Source organism: Micrasema longulum, unplaced genomic scaffold (assembly GCF_059751315.1).
Source record: "Micrasema longulum isolate JH-2025_06_02 unplaced genomic scaffold, ASM5975131v1 h1tg000292l, whole genome shotgun sequence".
NCBI lineage: Eukaryota > Metazoa > Arthropoda > Insecta > Trichoptera > Brachycentridae > Micrasema > Micrasema longulum.
In genome coordinates this window covers 78,679-96,917 of record NW_028277496.1, presented here as the reverse complement: position 1 = coordinate 96,917, position 18,239 = coordinate 78,679, and the positions used below count along the sequence as shown (strand labels likewise).

At 31.1% G+C, this 18,239-nt stretch overlaps 1 protein-coding gene and 1 long non-coding RNA gene across 2 annotated transcripts; one reads left to right on the top strand and one right to left on the bottom strand.

Moving 5' to 3' along the window:
* Positions 1-8,375: 8,375 nt before the first annotated feature.
* On the top strand, positions 8,376-9,275 carry LOC148282797 (uncharacterized). Its single transcript, XR_015822019.1, has 2 exons — positions 8,376-8,634; positions 8,964-9,275. It is a non-coding gene; the product is annotated as an uncharacterized LOC148282797 (long non-coding RNA).
* Positions 9,276-9,479: 204 nt separating this feature from the next.
* LOC148282796 (uncharacterized) lies at positions 9,480-15,294 on the bottom strand. Its single transcript, XM_088224536.1, has 6 exons — positions 15,253-15,294; positions 12,348-12,485; positions 12,177-12,221; positions 11,706-11,759; positions 11,502-11,602; positions 9,480-9,825 (listed from the first exon to the last, which is right to left on the bottom strand). Exons 1-6 carry the CDS (start codon positions 15,292-15,294, stop codon positions 9,777-9,779), a joined length of 429 nt encoding a protein of 142 aa, XP_088080662.1. The 3' UTR covers positions 9,480-9,776.
* Between the last annotated feature and the right edge of the window lie 2,945 nt (positions 15,295-18,239).

The following is an 18,239-nucleotide window of genomic DNA, read 5'->3' as shown; positions in this document are numbered from 1 at the left end:
GATGTTTCTATCGAGAAAGATAATTATTACAACGGAGGCTAGAAATCTTTATGTTTAGGAAGACAAGTTGTGGACACGTGAAGCCGCTGATAGAAGGTGTGAGGTTGAAACCCCGCTATATCACAACTTTTAAGGCTGTAGCAAAACGCACGCAAAATGACCGTAGTCGGTAAAACCCTTACCGGTACCGAAAAGGGAGGTATAAAGGTAATAAAAACCTAAATCCAAAACAGCGAGAAATTGAATATTACAACCAGAATTATCTTCTATTAAAAAAAAGAGAATTTAATTTTATAAAAAAAAATTTCAACTAAAATATTTCAATAACTATTTTTTCTACTTTTATTAAATAAAAGTAAAAATAAAGGAAAATGTGACAAAAATAGTTATTTTTTAAAATGCTTGCATTTCTTTTTAAAAACAAAAGAAGATTTTGCTTTGGCCACTTTTTTGTTCAATTTATTATCTTCAAATCGCTGTAAGAAATTTTAGTTCAATATTTAGTCTTTATATAAGAATCCAGATACCTAAGTTTAGTCTAAATTTGAAATGGCGTAATCGGTCGGTCTAAAAGTAATTATATAAAACATTAAATTTTATTTTTATATGAAAATACCTTTAAAAAATATTGTTTCTATCTGACTTATGATTTTTTTTTAAAATTATTGCCCGATTTTTAAAAAAACGTTCGTTTTAAAATGGCGAAATTGTATGGTTTCCTCACTTTGCGAGCGTTTTACCCGACTACAGGCTTAAATACGGTTGTTCACGGCTAACGTACATAGTTGACAGCCTACGAGAGACTGGTACAGCCATGGCCAAAAAATGGACACCATCATACTCCCTTATACCGAACTAAAATCATCATCAACATTATTCCCTTTCCGCACCTAATGCTGCATAAGGTACTGCGTTGGTACGCCAATGGTAGCGTATCTTGATTTTTTTTGTTACATGAAGGTAAGATGATTAGTCTTACGCTTTAGGTACCAGTCCAGGGACTATGAAATATTCTTGTGTAAAAACACCCTTTTAAATAAAAATTTCAAATGAACCATGTCAGGAATCGAACTCGAGACCTCTTGCATGGTAGGCATACGTGTTGACCGAGTTAACGAGCTGAAATTAAACTCAACATGTTTTCCGGCACAATACACTACAAAAATAACACGAAATGTGCTTGCTGCCGACTGCGACACGGTACAAATTACTAGTACAAAAAACACTTTTTTTTTTCAACAAAACACCCAGTTTACCCCGAAGATGGCTTCTGCAATGGCAGTTGAATCGTCGGAACGTGTCCAACTTACACGGGATCACCAATAAAATATACATATTAATAAGGAAGGTATTAGAAAATGATTGCTTTTATCTAATAAAAAATCCTTTTTTATTTTCATGGGGCTATTTTTAAAAAAACGGCGTTTTTAAATAGCAATATCGTAGACTACATTTCTAAGGGATTTTTAAAAGAAATGTGTGAATATAGTGCATTAAGTATTTAAATTAATAATTACATTAAAATAAAACGAGAAGAAAAATTGTGTTCCAATAAACTGCCATTTAAAGTTATGCATTACACTTTGAATTTCAAGCAACGAGTAAAAGTTTTTTTGAAATTTAAATAACGTCACATTTTCAACCACAGTTTACGATTTTTACGAAAACTTTTCCTACAAATAATAAGGTTTTAAAATAAGTTGAGTTTTTAACCAATTTTATATTTAATTTATATAACACGTTACCATGTAATAAATTCATACGATTTTGCCAGAAAATAAAGTAAAGTGATTTACAGATGTCACAAAAAAGTTTACTACACTGATAATTGGTTAGTTAATCACTTTTTGCTCTTTTTACTTCTACGCCTATATTTTTAAAATAATTATTTCTTCAATTCTCCCACTCGTTATTTTGAATTATGTAAAGATATATTCGAGAGAGTAAACCTAGGGTTCTAAACCGACCCACCTAATCTAGTCTCTTCAAACATTTATACATAGATATACTTAAAATATTGTTGATGGTGATATTTTATAGTTCGCAACTTGATTTAAAACCTTTTTTTACTCTTCCCTGAAATAAAAGTATGTTTTGGATATCCAAGCTAGACCGACGATATATTGAGACAATTTTTTTATATTGATTGATGGCAAAACATCATATTGGGTCCAAGTGGCTAAGGATCTTGTTTATATGTTTCGCGGGTTTGAAGAGTCCGAATGTCAATTTTTTTTAAAAATTATTTTGTATACATGCCACTGAAAAATATTTAAATTTTCAGCTGTATTCATTAATTACTTTGTCTGTGGCAGGTTGTGTGGTGGCAGGTTGTGTGGTGGCAGGTTGTGTGGTGGTTGTTGATGTGCTAGGGCGTCCGGGCTGTTTGTCATCTTCAACGTCTTCACGGCCATCTTAGAAACGCTTATACCTTTTTTAGAAATTCATGTTTTTACTCATATCAGACTCATCATAAGCCTTTGTCAACATTTCACGTCATTTTTTACAAACAAAATTGATACAAATTCTATGATTAATTTTTTTTAACAAACGAAAATCGCTGAGCTTATAAAAACACATCTAACCTTAGCGGCTGCCACATAAAAATGTAATAAAAAAATATAGCTGAAAATTTTAGCAAACTAGAGGAGCATATATACCAGCATAATAAAAAAAATACAATCGGACTCTCCAAACCGGCGAGATTTAAAAATTCCTGTTATTTTTTTAACACACCTCTTATCTTTTACATTCAATTTTTTGAAGATTGGTCATGCTGAGTTTTTTCATGTTTTGCAAATTTCGTAATGTTCAATATTCGTTTAGATGATGCAATTAGGAAGTTCAAGATTTTTTGATGGAAGATGAAATTGGCGGAGCAGATATGCTGAAAATGGATTTAGACGTTCAAATGGATTTCAAGGATGAAGATTGTGAATGAATTCACTTATAAAAATTGTGAAATCAAATAATTGACTTTTATTACAAGAAGACCTACGACTAAAAAAAAAATATTTTGGAAAAAAGGACCATTCGCTGAAAGTAGATAAAAATTCATAGAGGAGTTGGAAAATTACCTGTTTCCGTGCTAGAAAATCTACGATGACGTTTTAAAGAGCTGCAAGAAAACCAAAATCAAGCTTTTAAAAGAAGGCGGAAAGCGCAAATGATAAAGATTTAGAGAATGAGAGATGATGATGTTCTTATTCCACCAAAATAACCATGGACGAAAATCATTTAATCAAGATTTAACAAACTAAAAAGTATTTTTTTACTATTTGGCATATAAATATGAAAATTTTTTTTATATTTTTATAACAAATTAATTGTTTTGATTTTTTTTGGAATCTAACTTCCCAATATGTACTAGCTCTGTCTTATATAAAACGGTTTCACATAACACGGCATTTTATAGGAACCTACGTGATGTAGGAAGTTTACCTGTACTGATATTCAACATTCTATCGGGTGCAAGCCATATAATAAATATAAATAAAAATCTAGCAATGCCGAAGCATTGCCGGGTTGAGCTAGTTTATAACAAAAATTAAGTAAGTCATACTATTTTTAATTGTAGTCTGAAAATTTACTTGCGTTTTGAATATTTTTTATTTCTGAATTTCCCATCTGAAGTAACTTACTGACAGGAGGGCTGAGAGCTGGCTTCTGAGGTACTTCACTTTCTCACACGATGGTTTGCGGTGCGGATAGCGCTAAATGGTAAACGGTTGTTTGGTCAGCGGTCAGATCTTTGGTAAATCTACTGGGAGGACGAAGTAGGTAAAATGTGCTTTTGTTTGTATATCAAAAACCTAAGCAACCTATTTTTACGTATAAAATTATGAATAAAAACTAATATCGGCGCAACCAAATCCAATTTAAATCTTCAATATTTTACAGTTTGAAACATTTGAACTTGAGGTGCTATTCAATCGCATAATAGCCAAATGTATTTTTGGTTGCGAATTATGTGGCTGTGCATTTGTCGATTATTGTCCCACTTCAACATCCTTTTACCCAGAACAACTTTTCACTTCCCCCCTTTATTATCCTTTGATAACCAGCCACAGCAAGACCTCGTGTCGTATCTATTATTTCGTAGAAACGTGTGCGCATCATAGACTTTGTTTTCACCAACCACCCGTGTTCAGCTCCAGATCGGGGGCCTGACCTAGTGTTGGAGCCGCTTGCAATTGACCAGTCGGACTATTGCAATTCCATCAAGAACAAACCAAGTTAGTGGCCTCCGTTCCTGATCCATTTCATTTGTTGGGGTTGTGACTGATTGACATTGCATACCACATATCGAGGATATTTATTCACTTATATATTAATTTTACAAATACAGTCCACTATATCGTAGAAGCCCTAGGCCATCGCCCCCGTTATTTCTCGCCCCGCATCCACGTGGGAATTCATTTCCCACGAATTTAAAAAAATATGACGCCTTAATCAAAATGGTTAATGATATATATTTTTTTTATTTTTATATTTCACTCAATTTTACATTATTTAATTATTATATTTTACAAGTTATTTATCTATCTCTGTGATGTAATGCATGTTTTTGAACTTATCATAAATACCGAGTAAGGTTTGTATTATAAACAAATAGAACTTACAAAACTCGACGTTGGATGACGTAATAAGCTTTTTTGAATGGCTTCACATTATTTAAACGGTGGTTTTCTCAATACATCATATTGTTGATTAAATATAAATCTTAGAAGTGCCTCTTTGCTTCCTCATTCATATAATTAGGGATAAGCTTTTGAAAACCACGTAGAAATGATTGGGTTATTTTTATTAGTATTCGGCGCGTTTGCCTACCATGCAAGAGGTCTCGGGTTCGATTCCCGGCATGGTTTACATGAAACATTTATTTGAAAAGGTGTTTTTACACAAGAATATTTCATAGTCTCTGGACCATCACCTGAAGTGTAAGACTGATCATCTTACCTTCATGTGACAAAAATGATCAAGACTATTTTTATTCTTTTTTTTTGCACCACAACAGGTCCAATTACAGAGTTGAATTACAACACAGAACACCCTGAAAAAGAAAGCTTGATAAAAAACCAATTTTATTTTTGAACCTTCCGTCCTTAAGTCAAGTGTTTTAACCACTACATCGCAGAGGCCGCGAGGAGAACTGTGTTAAAAATAATCAAATAAAATGCAAGAGGATAGTGATAGTCCAGGATAAAGTTGAATAATTTAAAACAGTTAGCACATCTAATTTGGAATAAATAAATAAAAACCCTTTTTATTAATTATTAAGCTTTTACCATTTTTATTTACATCAGTCTGACGATGTCGGTAACGACGAAATCCTGTTAATGCGAAAATAATATTTTTTACCGACATTCGCTGCAGTTGGTGTATCAATGCTGTGCCTCATACACCACTGGGTGCGAAAGGGGAAAAATGATAATAAATGATTAAGATACACTTGTTAAAAACAAATTTACAGTCATCTAATTACTTGAATATATTAAATTTAGGTAAAAATAACAAACGCTTAGTTCAAAACGGTAAAAAGAAGCGCAAATAAGTTTGAAAATGCTTAATTAGTGCAAAAATGAAAATGGGTAAAAAAATTCAACTATCGCCATCGTAAATTACACAAAAGTTGCTAGTTGGAAAACTTTCATACTTTATGGCTTTTTACGCAAGCATAACATCATTTTCTGGTGGTAGTTCGTTTCATTTTTCGCAATTTGAAGTTTAAATAATTAACTAGACTTTTTTTGTTATGTGTTAAAACAATATTCGTGATAAAAATGTATAAATATTTAAAAATGGACTGAATTACAAACGTTTTAATTTATATATTGTTTTTGGCTAATATTCATTTCTTTATTAATTTATAATCTTATTTACTCGCAAACTCATTAAGTAATTACGACGTTTTAGGCTACACTTGTGTTAAGCCATAATAATAATCAAGAAAAAATAAATAGTAAAACAAATGATAATATAACACAATAACATGTAATACGAAAGAATAACAACGCAGGAAAATAAAATATGATAATAAGGAATACGAATTAAACAACGAAAAACAATTCGTAATAATATATAAATCATTCTCATTTAGTTACATACGTAATCAAATATCTAAAATAGTAGAATTATTTAAATCATTAGAAAATAATACCAAAACAAAATTGAGAAATGGTTTATGCAGTAAAAATTAAAGTAATTAGAGTGATAAATAATATAACAGTGAGTACTTAATTAAATAAGACAAAAAAACAATAAAGTACCAAAACATATGATAGGCTAATTAAAGTATGGAAGGAAAGCAAAGGAGGATTTTTACTACAATAATAAATACTAACAAACTACTAACATAAACTCTCGTCCTGGATTTTTGTTTTATTTTACACATTAAACTGACAAGGACTAAGTTGTTTTTTTAAAAGTTCTTCGTTTCTGTAGTAATATATAATTATTTTTGGAATATGTTTAAGAGATTAAATCTATTAGTTCTTGGCAAAGATTTGGAAATGCTTTAAATAATTTATTTTTTTGTCATGGTACGTAATAAATCGATTTTTAAGAAAATCGGTCAAATTGAATAATTTTTCAGTTTGGTAGATTTTATTTTCTTCGAGCGGTACAAGAATATGCGGTAATCAATATCAGGTGCTTACCTGTATTTCATAGTTTTACTTCCGTTCAGGAAATTTTAACCTGAACAATGAACCCGTGGAACACCGGAGACTAAGGTTGAAGATGATAAATTGAAAGTGATAGTAGTAGTGGACCCATCTCAAACTACTATAGAGATAGCAGCAGCTTTCAACGTAAGTGACAAAATAATCTTAAGTCATTTACATAAAGTATGGAAAAGTACGGAGTAAACAATATACTCATACGAGCGGTTTCATCTATCCACGAGGAGAGTTCTGCGAGAACAAGGGTTAATGGGGTATTAACATCGTAGTTTGAGATCTCAAAAGGCCTAGAACAGGTTAAAATGCGATCTCTTAGACGAGTGTGTAGGAAATCAATATATTACAGGGTTACGAATGATGAAATCAGACGAGAGTGCAAATCTGAGACAGGTTTGAATGATGACATTAAGAAGGAGTTATTGAGGTGGTTTGGTCACGTAGAACAAACAAAACTTCACAATATTTTAAATAATCCCACTTCGCCTGTTTATTTGAGAGAACTCTTTCAATCTCTATCACAACACGGGCTGTCTCTTCGTTCTAGTAACGAAAGAACCATTTTAATACCCTTTCATCGCTCTAATTTCATGCCTTTCATGCCTCTTTTTTTACAGTAGTAGCTGTTCGACTGTGTGGATAATTTACCCACTATTGTTAGAGACGCCCCTTCTTTATTTACATTCAAGTCAAGATTAAAATTTCACTATCTAAATATTTAAGTTTTTTCTTTATCCTCCTTCTTTCTTTCCTATCCCCTCTCCTCTCTTCATAGTTTAGCGTGAATTTTTAAAAATATTTTTATTTGTCAACTTTTGTTTTTAATTTTGCATAAAACTGTCAGATTCAATATGCCCATGTACTTGTAATTTTCTCAAACTGAACGGTTTGGGTAGGTAGGAAAAATTTGCCTTAAGGCAATATACCCGCCCTTATAAGTAGGTATATAAATTGTATTTGCATATAAAGTGTAAAATAAATAATGATATAATTAAATAGAATGTTAAAACATACGAGTATATGGCGAGAATGAACGGTAACGTAGGACGAGACATAAGCTAATAAACCAAAATCTTAAGTCTGGTCATATAAAAAGCAGCAAACAACCAAAGGGCATGTACGGACAGATGTATGGATGTGGAAGAAGCTAGAAATGCATGTCAAGATAGACGCGTGTGGTGGTCCATTCTCTCTGCCTAACTAATTTACCATTAAGTAATTAAGTCGGCCAAGTAAATAAGCTTAAGAAGTGGGTACCCTAAAAGTTGAATCAACACCGGCGCCGGCGACAAGCTCGCGTCGATGCCTGCATTGCTTTACTGAGTCGACACAATAACAAGGAAATTCTGAGTCAAATCGTTGCTTGGGATTAGATATGTATCTCGTTCGACAATCGTTAGCGTTTGTCGCAGTGGTTAGATAAAGACCCTCTAGCCAAACAAAGCTCAAAATAAATTTATGGAAACGGTAAAGTGCTCCAGTGTCAGCGTTATCCACTTCACCTTCTTAAGGCTGTAGTCGGTAAGTTGAATCGTACGGTTTGCCGCCGAATGCGTAAAATATACCGCTTCAAGACAAAGCAATCAAAAAAAATATCCTGTTACATTGTATGTTCGTCAATTTTTACGTACTCTTCATACTTTGTTTGACAAAATGAGAAAGACAGAGATAGATAGAGTTTTTGCGTGACTATTTAATAGGTAAAATCTATAAATAGCACTCCTGACTAGCGTACTGCAGAGATAATGTAGAATTGTACAACTATCGGATAATCTGTGACATATGTTGATTTCTGGCTTCTGGGTAATTATGGATATTTGTATTTTCGAAGTTGACAGATAACACTGTTATGTTTTAATGAAAATGCACCATGTCACTAAAGTGAATGCCAAAAAAATAATGCACTTCATAATATTGTTTTCAAGAGAAAAATTATTTGATCTCATCAAATTACGTAAGTAAAAACATTTTTTGACAGTATGACATTTTATAATATTTTTCCTTTAAACTGATAAGTTTTTTTGAATTTGCACTTGATCATGTATTTCGTAATAAAATTGGAAAAATATAGTAGATAAATTCTAAAAAATTAACAACATATAATGATAAAAGACTCGGCCAAATACCTAAAAATATTTTTATAGGTTAAGAATGTATTGTGTATATTATTTTAATTGATTTTATTTTCTTAGTTACTATTTAAGTTCAAAACCATGATAACTATCAATTAAGGTAAGCATTGCATTTAATCTACGTAAAATTTATAAATACATTTCATTCCAGGTGCAACAGACAAAAGAATAATGCAAAAGAATAAAGTCAAAAGGGTGCCTACCAACTTTTACACTAAAAACCTATAAAAGCACATTTAATCACCTATCTAAGAGTTGTGTATCAAGTTCTATATAGTAAAGCATGTATTCCACTCAGAAAATACTAAAAGGATGTCTACATAATCTTACATGAAAAAAACTAAAACGGTAATTCAAGCATTTTAAGAGTTTTGTGCATATAGTGGAAACCTTGTATTGACAAAATACTGTAAGCGATTATTTTAATATGCATTGAGAAAATATAAATATGCTAAATTACTTACATAATAGTTTTATTTCTATTTTTACACCTATGTGAGAGTGACGTAAAATATTTTAAAAATATATACAAGTGTTTTAAACCTTTTCAAAGTAAATAGAATTTTGGATAGATCATCATCCCTATCACCTATTGGTGCATAAGGCATTGCATTTGAAAACAAAATACAGCGTATTGAATAATATATAACATGAAGGTAAGATGATCAATCCTGCAGTCCCGTGCCAGTCCAAGGAGAATTAAATATTGCAACGTAAAAACACATAAAAAAAATATTTCACTTAACCCTGCCAGGAATTGATCGTGGGACCGCTTGTAAGTAAAAATAAACAAATTGTGGAGGAAAATTTCATTTTTATTGAAAAAATACTAAAGTGCAAATGGTTCAAAAATATATATTATTGGGAAGAACCAGTAAAGAATCCCAATATTTTTGATAACAATAGATCGCTAGTTATTTTATGAAAAATACATTGTGAAAAAGAACTAAGAATATATTTCATGTTACAATGGTCTTGATTTAGGGGGGACAGGTTCAATCAAAGTTGTGTATCTGGAAACAGAAATTAAAAAAATAATAAAAGCAACATCTACATATTTTTTTTTAAAAAAAACCATCATAGTTGAAAGAGGGCGGAATTTCTAAGCTGATTTAGGTTAATATTTTTCTGAAACTGGTGAGTATAATTTAACTTTTACTGGTTGATGGGATGTTTTCGTTAAACAGCTTTTTTTAACAATTTATGACTTTATTGGGGGCAACTTTTTTGTTTTCGATAGCCTCGAGAACATTTGGTGGATCTCTGATAGGCATGGATCGTGTAACTCGGGGGTCAACAAGCTCTGGAAGCAAACAGTTTAAATAAAAAGATTTTAATTTTATGTTGGGCTCCGGTCCACACTCCAAAAAGACATATATTTTTTTTAGTAATATGCAACTGTCCTTGAACTTGGTAATACCAATCGTGATTCTGATTTACATAATACTCGGTATGGTTTCTATTTCTTTTCCAAAACTTAATTTTACCACTGTCGATGGCGGTTTCAACAGTCATAGTCATATTAGAAGCAGACGATGGACATTTTATTTCTATAATGATACCGCCATGATCCGTACTAATGTTATCTGGTGTGGCGCCTAGAAAACAATATTCACTATCAATAAACAGCCCACACTTCTGAAATTTGATATTTTCTTGAAGGCTTAATTGGTTTAATGCGGTCAGTTCATAATCCTGACCATATTTAATAGAAAAAATATTACTTAGCGATTTACTATATGGCATACTTTTAACTAACCCTGAACAACTAATTCCTATTCTTCTTTTACAAACTTTACCAAACCATGACGCAGTGAGTAAATTTCTACACTTTTCTAACCATTCCCCGCTATCTGATTGTAAAACCGTTCTTCTTTCTATCAAATTTCTTTCAGAATGATCACCGATTCCATACCACTTGAAGATCCTGAGTAATTTTTAAAACATTCATGTTTTGGTGCCTCAATATTCTTATTAGTTGCTCTGGCACAAATCACACAGTATTTATTATAAACACCCATATATAGAACTTTCCCCGTACGAAACCCTACTATAGAAGCTGCGCCCGAGTTAGACGAGTAGTTGGTTTTGTATGATCTCTTAGACCAACACCCGTCAGCCACAACAGTTATCATTGGTATACCATTTTCATCAATTTCACCATTCGCAGTAGCCAGTTGTCCCTCTTATTTCGTTGCCTTCTCCATAACTTTTAGTTTCGCAGTATCCCACCATTCACACATTTTCTTATTGATCTTCAAATACTTCCATTTACTCATGCAAGGAATTCCAACAGCAGCAGTCAACTCTTGCAAACCACTATATCCAGAACCGATACTCGATATTCCAGACACAAACGATTCATTTAAACTCATTTCATTCGAAATTATAATGAAAATAAAACTTTGTTATCAGTGTTACACAATTTTATTCTTTTACAAGAACACAACTATAGTTTCTTTTCGTTTTATTTTCATAATAATTTATAATGAAGTGTTACGAAGTGAATGCCGATTCAATTAAAAATATCATTTCATTCGATCTGTCCTTGCAACAATTTACAGAAAAACATAATCCACTCATATTACATTTTAAATTTAATATAGAATTAAAGCCATGCAACTTTTCATCCACAATCACCATATTCGTTCCTTTGCAATCAAACATGGAAGAATGAGAAAATATTTCCTGGATTTTAGTGAAAAATTCCTGGATGTCCACAACTCTCCTGCCTTCCAACTTAAAGGGGTGTAATGGCTGTGCTAGCAGTTCTGGAACTAGCTGTTGCGCCTGAAATAATACAGATTAATTAATAATCATAATCCAATTTAGATCTCATTAGCTATTTTAATGTAAATACTTAAAATATTCCTACTTCGATATGAATACTAACCTGACAACCGTCATCTTCTAGAATATCAGTTGAAAGATATTTCGCTGGAACACCCTAAAACATTTCAATTTGCATATTACCCAAAAGGCAAATATAACCCTACTTATTGATGGTCAATATTTAGAAAATAAGGGTTATAATAATTATTATTTGTACTTTTTTATTGTGAATGCAGACAATTGGTAGAATTCTTTGTACTTTATTACTTAATTAATTATTGTACTTTATTTTTTTAAATATATAAGAGCGTATACTGTGACGCGTTTCGTCTTGTTAGGACATTTTCAAACGACGGAATGCGTCACAATATAAACTCTGGTCTTTTTAAACAAATAAAGTAAAATAAAAATCCAATAAACGTGTTTTATTTAGGGATACATTACCAAATTCAAACTTATTTGTACATTTAGTATTGTTTTGTAAAATGTTGTAGGAATTTTATTTATCTAAGTAAATAAGACAATAACTTACAGTGTATTCTCCACAGGCCTTAGTTAATTTGAGCTTTTTTGAATCCTAAAATAAGCAAATAATAAACTGTTACATTTATTTGTAATGGTGATACAATGATTTATGTAAATCAAATGTCTGTCCTTTGTATTCTAAATTTTAATACTAATAAATTAATCAAATCCAACTTACATTGCATTTCTCCTTTGGAAATTGGGATTGATTTAGTTTTCGTTTGGTTTTTTCGTTGGTTTTTTCGGCATTGTTATGATAAAATCGGTCACTAAATATTCCAAATTTATGGATTAAAGTATCACTCGTCTTTGATTTCTATAATAAAGTAATTCTGATTGATAGAAAATATTATTAGGCTGAGCGGCCGGTGGCGGCCGGCTAAGCAAAACGTCAAACCATCACAATGAAGTTGGCTGCGTTCGCGACATTGTAATAATTATATGGCTGTTTAGTGTACACTTTGTACATAGTACCTACCGAGTGCTGGTATATGATAAATGTGCAATTTGACCGTTTTTGTGTACGAGTAAAATGACGCCGTTAATTGTTATTTGAATATGACGTGAAATTACATTTTTGAATGATTTATCAAATTCGAACAAACTATTCATTCAAAAAATAACTTGGTTTTGATCCTGGTTTAAATTGTGTTAGAAGGAACACAAAAAATATATGTTTCGAACTAAATTTTGTTTTGAAAAAGGCATTAAAATTTTGAGCACAGAAAACACGTCCGTCTGCGGCCGCTCTGAGGGCCGATCTGAATGTAATAAAAACCCAAATAAGACATTGTTTAAAATTGAATATTACAACTAGAATTATCGTATTGAAAAAAAAAAAAAAATACAGTTCTATAAAAAAAGGTTTTAACTAAACTATTTCAATATTTTAAAATTTTTTATGGTATTACTGATTGCATAATTTTACGTAGAAATAAAGGAAAAATTTATGTGATTTAAAATGCTTATATTTCTTTTCAAAAACAAAAAAATAAGATTCTGCCGCGGCCATCTCCTTTTTAAATTTATTATCTTCAAATCATTATTAAAAATTTAAGTTCAATACTTAGTCTTTATTGAGATCCCAGATTAATAAGCTTAGTCTAAATTTTGAAATTGCGTAATCTGCCGGTCTGAAAGTAATTATATATAAATAAAAAAATAAATTTAAAAAAAATACAGTTCTATAAAAAAAGGATTTAACTAAACTATTTCAATATTTTTAAATTTTTTATGGTATTACTGATTGCATAATTTACGTAGAAATAAAGGAAAATTTTACAAAAATTTATGTGCTTTAAAATGCTTATATTTCTTTTCAAAAACAAAAAAAAAAAATTTTGCCGCGGCCATCTCCTTTTTAAATTTATTACCTTTAAATCATTTAAAAAAAATTCAGTTCAATACTTAGTCTTTATTGAGATCCCAGATTAATAAGCTTAGTCTAAATTTGAAATGGCGTAATCTGCCGGTCTAAAAGTAATTATATTTTAGTTATATGAAACTTTGAAGTACATTTTTTGATAGAAATACCTAAAAAAAGTATTGTTTTTATCTCATACATAATTTTTAATTTTTTTTATTGCGCGATTTTTGACAAACATTCGTTTTAAAATGGCAAAATCGTATGATTTCCTAATTTTGCGTTCGTTTTACCAGACTACAGCCTTAAGATCTGGCTCAACTGTAACTGCAGACGTATATTGCCAAGAATTGCAGACAATAACCTCACAGTAAAACAGGTCGGAACAAAATCATCCTATAATTTAATTTTGTCAAACATATGGAAGAAATAAAAATTGATTCATAATGCTAAAACTATATTTCTTTTACAAAAAAATTGACAACTTTGTACATTGCTCCATTAATTAATGATGACACCTTAAATTTTGTCGGCCTCGTGCTGTAATGGTCAGCGCGTTTGCCTATCATGCAAGAGGTCTCGGGTTCGATTCCTGACATGGTTGGAATGAAATATTGATTTAAAAGGCGTTTTTACACTAAAATATTTCATAGTCCCTGGACTGGTACCTGGAGCGTAATACAGATCATCGTGCCATCTTGGAACAAAAATGAACAAGATACGCTACGATTGGTGTACCAATGCAGTGCCCTATGCACAAATAGGTGTGGAAAGGGAATGATGATGAAATGAAAGTGTGATGATTTTAAATAATTGTTTATTAACAATATTTTATATTTGTCCAAATTTTTGTATACAAGGACTGGATTCAACTCCCTGGGGATCTGTTAATATTAACATATTTACAGTCTTTGTCTACAAAAATTTAGACAAACTCAAAATATTGTTGATAAATCCACCTGGTCCATGAAGAAGTATAGAAATTAAAAAAAAAAAATATTTTCAGGCGTTGCCCAGTATGTAGGTGAAATAATTCAATTAGACAAATCTTACCCGCATAAATAAAGGTTTAGCTCATTAACTTCACAAACATCAACAAATAAAAGAATTGAAGGAATAAAGATGTTCAAATTTGGGCAGAATGGTGAATGTTACACAGTGTGTAAAGTGGCTACTTAAACCATCCAATGACAGGCTATAAGCTCAGTAGATGCCTAGACTTCTATATGGTATTTTTAAAAAGTTCTTCATCTCTGTTGTAAATATGTAAATTGTTTTTTAAGTAATTTAAAGTAAAATTTTAAACCCTCGTGTAATGCATATTTAATGCAATTTTTATGACTTGTTTGCACTTAATCATACTTTTTTCTGTGTTTCAAAACTTTTTTTTAATGCAGCTAAAAAAAAATTATTACAAACCTTTAAACACATAATTACCAATAAATATTTTGAAAAATCATCTTTCACTAAACTTTAAGTTGCTAGCGAATTTTGCCGAAAGTTGGATATTATGATTTTGATTGTAAGCAATAAGTTTTATTTGAGAAACAGAAGTAAAATTGTGCGCATATTAACGCTAATTTAAAAAACAGAAATTCCAGAAAAAGGACTACACTCCAAAAACGTATGGATGCAAATATTTTTTTTTTTTTAATATTCTTATTGGTTTCAAAGTTTTTGAATTTTACGATGAAATTAAGATGTTTGCTCCATTGTGTACCGCCCGGTAAGAGCTGAAGCTGGAGACTCTGACACCCACCATATTCGCCGGATCTTGATACAACCAATTATTATTTTTTTTAATGAATGCAAGGGAAAACTTATAACTTCGAAGATTTGATGAAAATGCCTGCATAGCATTGGTCGACTCGCACTTTACAGGACTTTTACAACAATGACATGAATCAACTACCTTTGAAATGGCAAAAGTACTTAGATAACATGCGACGACAATTCGTTTAATGGAATATCGTTACCATCATTCCCCTTTCCGCACCTAATGGAACATAGGGAACTGTGTTGGTACGCCATTTGCTGCGTATCTTGATCGTTTTTGTTATGGGGAGGTAAAAATATCAGTCTTACGTTTCAGGTGCCAATTTAGGGACTATGAAATATTTTGGTGTAAACACGCATTTTAAAGTAAATATTTCATGTCAACCATGCCGGGAATCTAATCCGAGACATCTCTCACAGTTGGCAAACATGCTGATCACTACAGTAAGAAATGGAATATATAACTGTCACAAAAAAGTTTAAATGCTTTTTTTAAATACGAAATTTCATATGTACCTTAAAATAAAACTAATATGAAAGCCACAACTATAAAATAGAAAAAGTCCAAAATAAATTATTAAAATGTCTATCATACAGAAATAATTACCAATTCAATAATTATAATTTATTTATTTTTATTCATTTATTAGTTTATACATGCATTGTTACAAAAATGGCACAAAAAACACTCTGGCAAATTCTGCTTGTACTGGGAGTAGGCTCAGTATGAAGCGAGAGTACATTTTAAAATAAACTCTTTATATTAAAGACGACAGATTGCTGACTAAATGTTTATATTTAAGCCTTTTAACTGGCATTACTGACTTCTCCAATTTACTTGGTTTAATTAATTTCCATGTACCTTTTAAAGATACAATTTTTTTTTACTGCGCCGATGTAAACACTAATGCAGCAGAAAATTCGTGCATTCGTAGAATTCGCAACTTTATATAATAATATTATTGGAGCCAATGAGAGTGATATCTTCAACATGAATAATAATAAATTCAAAATGGAAATCAGCGACAAAATACAGGCATTGTCGTCGTGGGTAAGTAGTGATAAGTAAATACAATATTATTTTTTAATTTACAATGGTAAATATGTACAAACATTTTATTTATAGTTTTTCAAATTCTATTCTTATATAATATAATTTTATTTATGACACATTACGTATATTGTTAATTAAAAATTTAAAATCATTTTTAGTCTAGTTTTAAGTATATATTTTACTATAATCGCATTTTGTTCATATGACTGTAGATTTTAATAAATAAATAAAATAAAATAAAAATAATAAAAGATAATAGTAGATTTTGATTGTCAATCTATCGAATTCTGTGTTGTATGCGTGAGAGTTCATATTATTCTAAACTAATACCTTAAAACGATGTAAAAAAAAAACGCAATTACCACTTATCTACTTTATTTGGATTCCAGTATAGATTTGGAAAAATAAACTCATTTAAAATGTAAATTCGCGTATGAAAAATACAAAATCTCGCAAAAATTAAAATTCATTTTGTAAATATTATGTAAACAAAATATAATTAACGTAAATTTATATTTCAATTAAAAGACTTTATACAACGTAAGTATGCAAAGCATAACAAAAAATTTTAAATGCGATAAACAAAAACTCAAATTAATTACACACAGAATTTTAACTGCCCGGTGCGTAAATGCCCTGCTGCGGTTGTAAGGCGCGAGTAACTTTGTGATAAAAATGTATTCTTGAATTTATGTTTATTTTATTGGGAGCACTAAATTACATTTATGGTAATTATTTCCCACGGCTCTGTGTGTGAGGAGATAAAATAATTCCTCCCAAAAGGAACAGGAAAATAAGCATGCCGTTAACGTAGTGTACCTACAAAGCGTGGCCGTTAATTTATAGGCCCGGTATCCATCTAACCCCGTATATTTTGTTAATTTACCCGAGCCTTTTTCCCTTTCTGCCCTTGGCGCGGTAACAATTTTCCCTTTTTTCAGTATCATCTTTGTTGTTTTGCAGTTGTTCGCCGTTTTTTCCCGACATGTTTATGCGACCGTGTTTAAATCTACTCCTGTGAGATGCTTTGCCATATCATCAAAAAGCTTTTCACGAAATAATATTACCTTAATGCTTTCGACACTGTTTGGGCATAAAACTATTAACGTTGGTGTTTTAATTAAATATCTATGGCACGTTCATTGGAATTTTCCTTACAATATGAAGTAATAAATGTCGTGTTCGAGGAAGTACAAAAGCGATTTGAAATTTTTTAAATTTAAATTTTTATTTACAATTTTTTCGTTTCCATTTGTTTTATGTATATTTTTTTAAGCCTATCAACGGGTATATGAAAGCCCTAACAGATAAGCATTATTGAGTATTTATTATAAAGTAACACTTGATCTAAACAATTTCAAATTTCTAAAGGTATAATTATGGCATAATCTAGGCAAACGTGGCAAGTGTGTCATCGCGAATCAGGAGTGACAACACCGCTTGCTTCTTGAATGCTTGCTTTTGCTGTAGGAACACATTGACAGTACCGTTTAGTGAGATTCCGTTTGCTGTTCTTAGGACTTTTGAAAAAGGGGAAAAGAATCCGATGTTAGTTTTATAATTTCCCACAGCAAAGACAGTATTGGTACGCAAGTTACGGCGAGGTACATTAAGGTTTATCTGAGCAAGGATATCATGGGCATCTATATTTATACACAATATTTTTGAGTTTGTCCAAATTTTTGTAGACAACGACGGGATTCAACTCAAGATTTCAGGAGATTCAAGGATTTAAGGAATATAGATGTTCAAATATAGGCAGAATCGTGAATGTTACACAGTGTGTAAAGTAGCCACTTAAACCAGCCATTGACAGGTCATAAGCCCTGTAGATGCCTGGATTTTTATATTACCCTCTCTTAAATGTTCTTCATCTC

Coding starts and splice junctions, on each gene's coding strand:
- LOC148282796 (XM_088224536.1), bottom strand. CDS start 15,294: ATGGTGGGTGTCAGAGTCTCCAGCTTCAGCTCTTACCGGGCG. Junction 12,486..15,252: donor GCTTCAGCTCTTACCGGGCG/GTACACAATGGA, acceptor ACTTTATTATAG/AAATCAAAGACGAGTGATAC. Junction 11,760..12,176: donor AGGCCTGTGGAGAATACACT/GTAAGTTATTGT, acceptor GAAATGTTTTAG/GGTGTTCCAGCGAAATATCT.